Here is a 12,624-nt window from a genome sequence, read left to right as displayed (position 1 = left end):
AGAGTACATGAAACCCAGAGTGTGCAGAGTGTGACTATTTTTCTGCATGGATGTCTATCACGGTGAAGTTCTGCGATTACGTCATAGTTGGTGCAGATAAGCGGCAGCAAGTGGCGTTGTGCGAAAAACCCATATCTCTCGCATGTCCCCATCAAAACATGTGCGGCTCGGAGTAACAGAAATTTCAAAGTTCCGGGAAGTTCCCGGTCCCGGACCGCCCGGAAAAACAAGGTATGAGTGTACAGTTGCTTTCATGGATCTGATCATCAACTCACCACCCTAGAAAAATGCAAGGAGTGTGGATTGATGTTGATTCTACTCTATGCAGACTTCAGTTTTCCATTATATCAATATAACATATTTGCCAGAGTATAGAGTGCACTTTGGAGGAATTACTCCTGGCCCCAAATCGCTGGTGCGCACAATGCTCCGAATATGAAATTAAAAAAATGAACATGATTGTACTTCGAAAAGTAGTGCAATGCATCAAACTGCTACGAAGTGTGCCGCCTCTGACTCTGCATAAGCCACCCGAATGCACTTTTTTATGACAATGGTAGCACTATCGTTCTGTCTTTATGATTAATAATGCTTTCAAATCTAAGCTGCACATTACACTCCGGATATACCTTGAATTGCCAGAACATTACTTAAAATGGGGGTGTGCGTTATACTCCGGCAAATACGGTAAGTAAACACACACTGCGACTCCTGTCACTTATATATAATTTTATATCTCTTACCAGAGAGTTGGGCTGCGGAGGCGTAGCTGAATCTCCTGTTGCATTCTTGGCGATCGACAAGCCTCCAGTCGTAGGCAGGGCAATGGGCTTGGCAGCTAAGCCCTCTGTTGGCAGTGCTGACCGCTGGACTTGCTGCACAGCTATGGCTGGGCTCCTGGCCAAGCTAGCTGCCCTGGCACCAGTGATGGCTATTTGGCGCGGTTTGGGCTTTGGGGCTTGATCCGAGGGCAGTCTGACTGCTTCGTACCTATCCGATTCAAAACCAGATGCTAGTGTAGAGACACTAGCAGACCTGAAAAGAGCAGCTTGTCTAGGTTTCGGAGAGGGCTTGGGATCAGCTAGGGCAGATGTCGCTGCCTGAGTGCCCATTGATTGGTTACCGCCAGCGGCTAGTCGTGTGTGGTCACAGAGCGGTGGTCGTGAAGGAGACACAGGATCAGAAGTCACTACCGGCTGCACTCTGTGAACCGTAGTGGGATCCTTAGTTTCCACTGTTCTTGCTGTGTTGTGGGGAGTGGCGGGCTTTGGGCGAGTAGGAGGCTGGGGGGCTAGACTAGGTTTTGAAGGTTGAGTTCCAGCCAGTTTCTGTTCCTGGCCGGCTGAATTGAAGGCCGCTATCATTGCAGAGATGCCGGTGGGCTTGGGGGGAGATGCGTGAGTAGCCCGGTGTTTAACAGCAGGCTTTGGTTTGGGTGCTATGGCTGGCGGAGACCGAGTTGCTTGGCTGGGTGAAGGTGGTGGGTTCCCGGTGAACCGGGCTGGTTGACGTCGAGTTACTCTATTTGCTGCATCTTCATTGCCTGTGTTCGAGAGGACACAGAGAACAGTACATAGCCGAATCATTTCACAGCCTCGCAAAATGCCTCCTTGCATGCATACACCATGTACCAGGGGCGTCACCGGACCCCTTCACAGGGGTGCACAGGAATTTTGCACAGGAAAACACGAAAAAGTTCGCTGATAGCAGGCCCGTCGCACCGACTTTGGAGGTGGGGCGGCCATGGGGTACGTGGGCTTTCCTCGGGGAAAAAATACAAAAATTGAAGCCAATGGCAAGCATTTCCAGGCATTTGGTGCCATTTTAGTGTAACTACAATGAAAGACTTTTTGATTCTGCAACAAGCCAAGAAGACGCTACGATCGGGGACAAGAATTCTTCATTATCCTCCCCCGGGAAAAAATTTCAAAAATTGAAGGCAATTGCAAGCACATTTTCAGGCATTTGCCATGATTCGGTGCCATTTCAGTGTAACAAGTGTAACTAGTCTACGAGTCGTACTGCCTTACTGGTCATGTACTTGCACTCGCTACATGCACTCACGCCGCGTCACGCAATCGCGGCAGCGCAGTACAACTAGTTTTAGTGCATGCAGTTTATTAGTAGATTCTACCAGCATGCACTACACTTTTCATAACCAGGAGTTCGCAAAAAAACAAGGTCGAATTTTTTAGGGGGGTGCACGTGCCCCCCGTGCCCATCACGGGTGACGCCCCTGATGTACCATGGACAATGTATACGCCCGTCGCAAGAGAAGCACAGAAATCTGCAAATGCACTGCATGTGCACCCACAGATTTTCTCTTATAGCAACGATAGCAAACAAGATCTGAATGAGACAGATCAAGACTTGCGCCAGATAACTGTCTACTCCACACAACTGGCGAAGCCACGTGAATCGCCCACCAATGCACACCTGGTCTACACCACACGGAGTACATCGGCATAAAACGGCCAAGACAGTTACCTATGCACACACTACACTTGCTGGGGTAACCAGTATAGACAGCACGCTGCTTTGATAAAAGCAGACACTAGATGCACTGGTACCTAATGTCATTGAAGTGAAATTGGAGTTACTTTACCAACCAGCCTCGGCTAAGGAGTACTGGGAACCCAGAGCCAACAGACATACCAACAACCTCAGCCATGAAAGCTATATAGTAACGACACACTGGATTGTGGAGCCGAAACTAGTGCTTTGGCAAGAAGGTAGCCTTCAAACAGGTTCATGCACACACACACACACACACACACACACACACACACACACACACACACACACACACACACACACACACACACACACTACTACTACTACTACTATGATACAGCTACCCTAAACGGGTCACGCCGCCCTCCACCCAAGCATGAGCACTATGAGGGGCAGTGGCAAATAAATAGAATCAGCTAGCAGAACTGGCAAAACAGATGAAACAATGGAGCAGAACGGACGACTGCTGTACTGTAACAACAACCTGACAGCTACAGTGCCAACGACTGAAAATGAACAGGAAGGAAAAAAAATTCAAAATTTCACGTCACGAAAAAACACTGTCCACGAAAGAATCCACCAAGCAAAAGGAGTGTGGGCATCCGAAATCCCACCAGGACTCCACTCGCAGTTCTTCCACGTTGACGATGTAAGCGGCAAGGCAAGGCCTCACAAATCCGACAGACTTCCACAACGCTTGACCAGTGCACTCATGACGACGAAAGATTGAAGTTTCAATTCCCACCATTCCGCCATCGGGACCTTCCTCTCCGCACTCGCTCGTCCACTCCACTGAAAACAACGAGTTGTTCCAGCACTCCACCAGCCAATCCGCAATTCCCACCACTGCATTCTTCGAGCTTGGATTCTTCATAGCACTCGAGGGACAGCTACTCCACTGCGAGTGGTGGACCACGGCCGACGCAGCAGTGACAATATCAAAGTAAATTGTCCTGCAAGCTACATCGCGATTCCGCGCTCCAATCATGCAGCACTACCTTGGCAGTGTGCGAGGGTGCTCCAGGGTCGACTCTGGCTACGCCAGAGTCGCCCTGGGCAGGCAGAAAACTTGGGAGAAAGCCAAGAACACGGAGCTCAGAAAGTGTAACCTGCTCCCAAGGAGCACACACACGCACACACACACACACACACACACACACACACACACACACACACACACACACACACACACACACACAAACACACACACACCGTGACAAGCACCTTTGCAAAACTTCAACGCAGGTTGGTGCCATCAATATGCCCTGTACAGATATGTAGCAAAGCAACTCAAGGACATGCAGTATTGTCTGTACATGTACAGGCAGGTGTGTAGCTCCTGTATAGTCTGCATAGTCCGGTCAGTACACCAGAAAATGGTCGTCATACCTACTACATAGTCTTAACAGGCAAAATGGCGGCTATGAGGTTGCCGGTGGTACATGGTCACTACACCACAGATGGTTGAGCTACACCCCCTATGTACAATTCTGTGAGTGTCTCTCAGTCACCTGACTGATAACATTTCTACTTACCTCCAACAAAGGTATCCACTGACTGCATGTCATCTAGGAACTTTGAAAAGTTTTCTTCAGGTTCGGTGCTACGCACAATACTACAGAAGGTGTGGAAAGTCTCAGCTGTACCCCTGCTCAGCATATCTAGCAGTCGGTCATTGTGTTTGGCCGAATCTTTTATCGCCATCAATTCCTTCTTCTGCGCATCGGAGATCAACCGCTTGGCACAGCATTCAACACGAATTGCATCGCAGCTGAGCGCTGTTTGGAGGCGTGGGATCCACTTGCGGAACATCTGGCTTGACCATGGCCATGTGTTGACCGCGTGGTTCTGCAATAACAACATACAGAGTGCATACAGTCGACCTTGGCGGATAATGCTCGAAAAAATTGGCAGATTCTGCTTGAAAAGCAGTGAAATTGGCAGATTCTGCTTGAAAAGCAGTGAAATTGGCAGAACCATACAAAACTTATGGCAGGCACTTCACCTTGCCTTGAATTCTGCTCCATTTCTTTATCCACATACCAAACATGCATGAAAACGTCCACAAAAGTACCAAATTTTGAAGACAAAAAATTCTGCCCGCAGTATCTGCCAAGGACTAGCATACCATGAGCTGAGAATCACAGAAGCTGCCAGTAAGGTACGACCAGGGAGTCGTAAAATACCGGTATTTAACAACTCCCTGGTTACGACCAGTACTTAGCAGCACACCTCGTGCCATGCAAGTTCTGTTTTCTTTTCCTGGCACTGAGATCTGTGCTGTGTTTATCAAGTGTTCATCGGGGGACGAGACAGCCCTGGCTAGCTGCAGATATACTCGTATGGGCTTATTGCTTGCGTTTGGCCACTGCCATTTCAGGGGCCTGGTTGGCTGAGGTAGGCCACATTGAAGCATTTAATACTGTTCGCTGAAGATAATCAATAATACCAGATGGCCCTTTACACGTATTGGCACAAGTTTTAACCATCCAATGATAGCATGGAGCGGGTACATGTGTGTGTGTGTGTGTGTGTGTGTGTGTGTGTGTGTGTGTGTGTGTGTATGTGTACGTGCATGTGTGTGTGTGTGTGTGTGTGTGTGTGTGTGTGTGTGTGTGTGTGTGTACGTGCATGCGTGTGTATATATTGTATGTGTGTGTTTGTGTGTGTGTGTGGGGGGGGGGGGGGGGTGTTTGCATGTGCAAGTGTCTGTGCGCATGCAAACATGTGTGTATGTGTGTGCACACTGGAAAATGTCTTTGAGACAACTTTTTCAGAATTTGGCAAAGCAATGACGTGTGGACAATTCATACCTCTGCTGCAGCCATGACTGCGACAAAAGAAACAGTCACGGACGTCGGTCACCATCTGTTGTACATATACACCCAACAAACCACACCAAAACAAACGTGGCACATCATGAGTGATGTAGAAATGGATAACATTCTTCAAGGGGAAGTTAAGGCTAAAATAAAAATTTCACCAGTTGTAGTCTTCGGGGTACTGAGTCGAATGGTCTTGGTCCGAGGAAGCTGAGACGTTCCCTTCCTGCTTTAATCCCAATCGAACTCGCGCACTTCCACCGAAACTGGGTGACCGCGATTGGCCCATATGTTGTAGTCTTTTGGCCGCTGAGTCGACTGGTTTTGGTCCAAAAAGGCTGCGATGCAGCGTTCGGCCCTTATTCCCATTCGAATATGCTTGAACAAGCGGTCACGTGCTCCTGCGTACACCAGTCACCTGGTCACCGTGCCTGCAGGGTACAACTTACTAGCCTGTTTGACCTGTTTGGGGTGCAGTCCTGTCACTCGAGTTGAACTCGAGTTGAACCTTGGTGCGAAACTTGTTGCCTGCTGGCGCTGTGACCAGGTGACTTGGGCACGCAGGAGCACGTGACCGCTTGTTCAACCATGTTCGATTAGGAATAAAGGAGGAGCGCTCCATCGCAGATTTCTCGGACCAAAACCAGTCGACTCAGCGTCCAAAAGACTACAACACATGGGCCAATCGCGGTCATTCGTGCTTTTTTAAGAACGAAATGGCGCTTTTAGTGAAATTTTGCATATAAATCCCCATCTAGTAGGGCGCAGTCACCCAGTTTCGGTGGAAGTGCACGAGTTCGATTGGGCTTATAGTAGGAAGGGAGCGTCTCAGCTTCCTCGGACCACAACCATTCGACTCAGCACCCTGAAGACTACAACTGGTGAAATTTTGACTTCAGCCTTTTAAAAAGGGGAAGTCCGGTGAAAAATTTAAATTTCACAGTCCGGGGAGTTCGGGGCGCTGAGTAGATTAGTCGTTGTCCGAGGAGGCTGCGGCCTATGGTTCGTCAGATACGCCCAATCGAACATGTGCGAATTTGAGCGCGCATCACCCAGATCCAGGTGATGACGTCACAGAGTGCAGCCAGGTAGCCACACCATCTAGTTGTGTACAAAATGGCCATATTCGGAGCGCGTTCGATTGGGGAACCGTTTGTCGCAGCTTCTTCGGACCAAGACCATTCGATTCAGTGTTACAAACACTACGTACCCTGTGATTTTCAGCTCGGTAAACCTCGAGGTTATACCATATTTTAGCCGTTTCCGAGTTGGACTTTTTCCGTCGGCATGCACTGGCCTCTACGGCTCTAGCAATGCGCTGCGTGCATGCTAGATGTAGAGTAGTCAGCAAACTCATCACACACGGAACTACTCCCGCACTGCCATGCTGGGGTAGCTACAAGACTCAGAAAACTAGTCAACACACGAACTTGCTATGTACTGTACTACACTCGTATCAGTCGTATCGTATCAGTCGTATTGTACAGTCATGTAGTCAGAGAACGTGCGTTTCTCCTTGCCGGTGCCGGTGGATGTGCTTTGAGAAAGAAAATTTTAGTTTTCCGCTTCCGCCTCATTATTTTATGCTACAGCGATGAGTGCACAATTGTGGCAAGTGACAAAACAGCGAACAGCTCCCGGGCCTAGAACTTTCAGATCCCGTAGCGTTGCGATCGAAGAGTCGTGCCAGTGGTTCAAAGAGCCTGCACTGTTCTCCAATTGAGTACTCCGAAATGTGCCAAGTTATAATTTCGCAACAAAACATCACCATGTGGCAGGCTACTGGAGTCTAGGCGAATCGGTATGGAACAACATTTAGAGCACTCGCATCAGTCTTCTCCATTTTGGCGACTCTGCTCTCCAGCGATCTGATAATTATATCAGCCTCGTCTGCAATAGCTGCTGCTTCTTCATCCGTCGGAAACTCAGTAGCGCTCACTCTTGAGGGCCCGAGCGGCCATTTCCTCAGCTGAATACCGAGGTTCTCAGCCCCAGGCCGAACTCATGAAGGTCAGCCATGGCTGCATCCTCACTGTCACAAGGATTTACAGGGACGTCACACACGGTACGACCACTACGACCATGGTCGTACCACTTTTCGTCCAGGATGGTCCACCCAATTCATCCGAAAAAGCAATAAAAAAATTCAAGGATCTTCGGACTTGTACAAAACATCGCAACTGTTACTTTCATTGCAAGAAGCATACAGACTTGATGCCTAGCACTAGCAGCTAGCTATTGCCCAAGACCCCAGGCGGCTATCCATTACGATAGGCGGTTGGAGTCACGGGTAGAGACAACCAGACGATGGATTCCTCACGTACGCATCCCCAAGCTCTACCATGTTACAATGGCGATCAGCACGTCAAGAGACACTACATGTATGTCACTTGTCAGCTACAACATAATTATTCTTTCCACAACGACACCTACCTAGTACCTCTGGCTCCTGACGATCTACTGCAAGCGGATTGGAAAATGCATTACACCCGCGAACGCAGCGCTTGTCAACGGAAAAGGGAAGCGCTACATTCTCCGAAGCTGAAAAGTGTTTGGACTGCTGCTCCACGGCGGCAGAATATTCTGCAGCTGTTCACCGACCCGCTTCACCTATATTATAACGATTTACGATCGTTTCGTTCCCCGAGTTTTCTGGTAGCAGCAACAAGAATTGCGTCCGCGACGACTGGACGAAAGTCTCTCGCAAACTAAAGTCCTGTTGCCACGAAGACAGAGAAGATTCCGCAAGGGCTTTCTTCTGCTTCCAGTGTTGTAGCTCTCCGGTCCACTGGCAGATCTTTCAATCCCACCGAACAAAAAAAAGGATCTTCTTCTCTCTCTAAAAACAACTAAAATTACTTCGCGACTGTCCAGGCCGGCCGTGTACATAGTGCACGCGACGCAGCAGACTTTTGCAGGACACGACATACGTTTTTGCACAGCGGCTGGCGCTAGAACGCGCAGCCGGCTTCTACTTCGGATTTTGCGATTTTTTCGAGGGCAATGGCCCTGAATCATTGAATGGGTTCCTTTTGCCTTGCTTGGCTACCTACGATGTACAGAAAATACAAAAAATCCATGAGAAGTATGTTTTTGGAGCTGGGGTGGGGTTGTCTAATAAGTTCTAGGGGAACCCTCCTTTGCGGCTGTAGAGTGCTAAAACGTGGCCTGGTAGCCGAAAAATCCTTACACCCCAGGACCCCCGGTCGTACCACTCACAGCCACCCTGTGACGCCCCTGATTTACGTCTTCGGGGTCGCTTGCACCACCGACTATCGGTCGCCAAATCATTCGAAATAGCACTGACACTATTGCTTTCATGCACTCTTTTTGACCTAGCTGCACGCTATGACGTTGCGGAGGGTGTGGCGCGGCCGCATGACGTCATGGCACAGCCCCCGAAACTCAGTTTTTCAAACGGAAATATCTCGAGAACGCTTTGTCGGAGACACGTGGGACCAACACCATTCGACTCAGCGCCCGAAACTCTACCGACCCTGGAATTTAAATTTTTCACCCTACTTCCCCTTTAACTTCCCCTTTCAGAATGGTTTCAGCGGGTGCAGATTCCAAAGAAACCCTAAAATATAAAAAGCGCTTCACACTTTTGTTTCAGTGGAGGCAAGGTTCCAAGAGTGTGCACTGAACATTGACAAGAGTGCATCACCCCCAAGAGTAGGCAGCTCCCGTATACAGTTTTGTCCCAACAGAATTTCAAGTTGACCGCATTGTTTTGATGCAATGCTCCTCTTGCCAGAATGATTTACGGCGTTTGTACAGCTTATCAAACCATCAAACATTTTTCCTTGATCTATTTTGTACTACATGTAGCTAAAGTCCAGGATATGTTGTATAGTCCGCGCACATTGCATCAGAATATGACGCCATCGAATACCCGACCGAATGGCCGTTTTCGTTTGGGGATTTCATGTAGGGTTTCTCGTAGCCACGCGGCGCTTCTTTGGAAATGATTGGTTCCATTTTGAATGTTTTGCCTTTGGAATGTTTCTTCACGCCCCGTGCGTTCATTTCGCCCCAAACCTGGCCATGCAGAGGAGGAAGACGAGGCAGCAGGCGCTAGGCCCGTAAATTACTGCCTGGAAGATATTATTTTGGCCAAAGCTTGCTGTTGGCGTTTTCGATTTTTTGGATACGACAGCTCTTGGCTAAAACTGGACCTTGGACGGTCTTTCTTGGACATCAACATGGGACGTACCACATTAGGCGTGGTGGTCATGGACGTATCGCCATCGCTTTCAGCCGGACTCTTCTGCTGCCTGAAACCAATGGCGAAAGTAAAAACTTCATCGCAGCGGCAGCTACTGCTCTGCTGAAAGTGCAAACACAAATAATTACTTCGCCAATCCTCTTGTGCACTTGCAATTTTCAATGCGACCAAAACGATTCGCTTGTCAGTTCCTTTGTCCAGGCGTACTCCACAACGAGGAAAATAAAATTTGTGAAGGCAAAAGGCAAGATACGAATCTCAACTCGCATGAGGCAAGCCGCCAAGAGAACGACGACTTTTGTGACGAAATGCCTTCGTTGCGTTTGTTTTGAGTGCGACATGTTCATCTTCCTCGGACACGACACAAAGTTTTGAGCCACGTGTCACGATTACTATGGGAACAGCATAGATGTATGCTTGGTTCCGTGATGTCCTATCTAGGACATCTCCAGGACTGATGTACTGTCGTGGACATGGAAATCCGGTCGCACGTCTAGCGGCCCCAGGGCACTGGCCATGCAGCCGTGGATAAGCGGAACGTGCATTACTAGTATGTGATGCAGCGCAGCGTGCTGGTCGCACCGTACGCGCTGAGGGCGCAGGCCCCGGTCCATCGACTGGATTTCCATGTCCACTACAGTACATGCACTATCACACACTGACAAGGTTTCACATGGTAGATCTACAGCTTGTATGGTGTTTTGAGTTTCAGACGCCCTTCCGTGCAAACGACCGTGATTACGTGCTCGAATAAAAGACCAGTGGGTGTAACCTTGCTTTATTTATTTATTATTTCGACCAGTCGGCTACCATACTTCTTTGTTCCTCTTGGAGGCTAGACAAGGGGAAGAAGCCATGTAGGGGAGCGAGCCTGCTTTTCGGCATCGGGAACTACAGCTGGCTCGACTCGACTCTACTGAGTGAAGAGAAGCCACACCTATTCGCCTATCCGCCTATCCTCGCCTATTCGCCTATCCGCCTATCCACCTATCCACCTAGCCACCTATTCACCAATTCACCAATTCACCAATTCACCTATTCACCTATTCACCAATTCACCAATTCACCTATTCACCTTATTCACCTATTCACCTATTCACCTATCCACCTATCCACCTATCCACCTATCCACCTATCCACCTATTCACCTATTCACCTATTCACCAATTCACCTATTCACCTTATTCACCTTATTCACCTATTCACCTATTCACCTATCCACCTATCCACCTATTCACCTATCCACCTATCCACCTATCCACCTATTCACCTATCCACCTATTCACCTATTCACCTATTCACCTATTCACCTATTCACCTATTCACCTATTCACCTATTCACCTTATTCACCTTATTCACCTTATTCACCTATTCACCTATTCACCTATTCACCTATCCACCTATCCACCTATTCACCTATCCACCTATTCACCTATTCACCTATCCACCTATTCACCTATTCACCTATTCACCTATTCACCTATTCACCTATTCACCTATTCACCTATTCACCTATTCACCGTACTTTACTGAATGTACTCGCAATCGCAGTACACAAGCAAAATAGTCATTTAGTTGTTGAGACGCTCACAGTAGAATGAGCCATGCATACCCGTTACCTTGGTTACCGGTGCACTGCGGCCACTTCAGGAAACGAGAACGAACAACAATCCCCAAGAACAGAACAACACTGGCCAACCACTTACCCAGAATCACTGGAACACCATGACAAACGGGGACGATGAACGTCCAGCGACGAGCGCTCCTGCAGGCTGCAGCCAGGAGTCACGGTTTGCTTGAATCCTGGACACGACTTCGAACGTCGTAGGCGGATAGGCTGTAGCAGTTCTCGACGTCGTGACGGTATAGAGCAGTCGAATGGAGCCTCCGAGCCACAAGGAAACTTCGATGAAACCCTTTGGCCAACAAACAGATTCTTACACAGCCTGCAACCAAACAAACTTCGACACGAAGCAGCAGACGGCTAAACTAACTGTAACACCACCTCGCTGCCAACAACAACTCGTCTACAAGCTGCCTGTACTGGCTGTAGCATGAAAAACTGAAGAAACTACAGCTAGCGCTGCAGTAAAAATATTTCACCACGAAGCTCCAGTGCGGAAATGGTGCTCGTTTCGCCGAGGTGAGCTACTAATTACTAAAATTATAATAATTAATTTATACCGCGTAGGTCGACCGCAGCAGCAGCAGCAGCTAGCAGTGCGTGACCATGGTGACTCCGTGATCGTGAGGCCTGAGGGTGGCCCTGGCCGGTACGGGTGGGTAGATCTACGATACGGGTCCGTGTCACGTTTTGTGGATGACATGCCTGTTATGTTTGCTATAGTATAGTGTATAACGGTAATAAAACCTCTGTCCGCAGAACTGCATGTCCTGACAGTCATTGTTAGAGTTGGGGGCCAGTTGTGTAATATTAGTTTGAGTTCGCAAAACGAACGGACTGAACACATGTCCAATGACAAGGAAGCCAATGAGGTCCAAGTAACCCAGGCATATGGGAAAGTACTTGGAAAGGTGACACAGATCGTGACCACTGGTGACGGCACCACAGCCCAAGAGCATGACACAAGGAAAAGTCTGGAACGAGGAAGTCGAAGACGGTAAGAGACCTCGGCTTGCACAACTCATTCCTCCCCGCCCCTATTGAAATAAAACACTTGCATGCGATTGAGGAGGATACAGTTCTTCTATGCCAGGAAAGGAGATTGAAGGAGGTCACAAAGACGAAATATATCTACCGTTAACGCGTTCGGTGCTGCACCCAGTGCCCGCAGTGTCAGGGCGCGGTCCTGGGACACAGTTGCTCAGCTGCTCTACCTTTCCCTTCTCTGTCCCTCTCCCTCTCCCCCTCCCCCTCCCTCCCTCCCTCCCTCCCTCTCTCCCTCCCTCCCTCCCTTCCTCCCTCCCTCTCTCTCTCTCTCTCTCTCTCTCTCTCTCTCTCTCTCTCTCTCTCTCTCTCTCTCTCTCTCTCTCTCTCTCTCCCCTCCCTCCCTCCCTCCCTCCCTCCCTCCCTCCCTCCCTCCCTCCCTCCCTCCCTC

At 49.0% G+C, this 12,624-nt stretch overlaps 1 protein-coding gene across 1 annotated transcript in view; it reads right to left on the bottom strand.

Moving 5' to 3' along the window:
- LOC135819664 (uncharacterized) overlaps positions 1 to 11,720 on the bottom strand; it is a 35,790-nt gene extending 24,070 nt beyond the window's left edge. Inside the window, exons 1-4 of the mRNA XM_065332913.1 lie at positions 11,272 to 11,720; positions 5,328 to 5,382; positions 4,050 to 4,362; positions 744 to 1,543 (exon numbers count right to left, since the gene is read on the bottom strand). Coding sequence (XP_065188985.1) covers positions 744 to 1,543; positions 4,050 to 4,362; positions 5,328 to 5,342 — 1,128 coding nt within the window. The 5' untranslated portion in view covers positions 5,343 to 5,382; positions 11,272 to 11,720. The remainder of the gene's footprint in view (positions 1 to 743; positions 1,544 to 4,049; positions 4,363 to 5,327; positions 5,383 to 11,271) is intronic.
- Positions 11,721 to 12,624: the final 904 nt, after the last annotated feature.

This window comes from Sycon ciliatum, chromosome 6 (genome assembly GCF_964019385.1).
Source record: "Sycon ciliatum chromosome 6, ocSycCili1.1, whole genome shotgun sequence".
Taxonomy (NCBI): Eukaryota; Metazoa; Porifera; class Calcarea; order Leucosolenida; family Sycettidae; genus Sycon; species Sycon ciliatum.
Note: the sequence above shows the minus strand (reverse complement) of the source record. Positions and strands in the feature narration are given on the sequence as shown.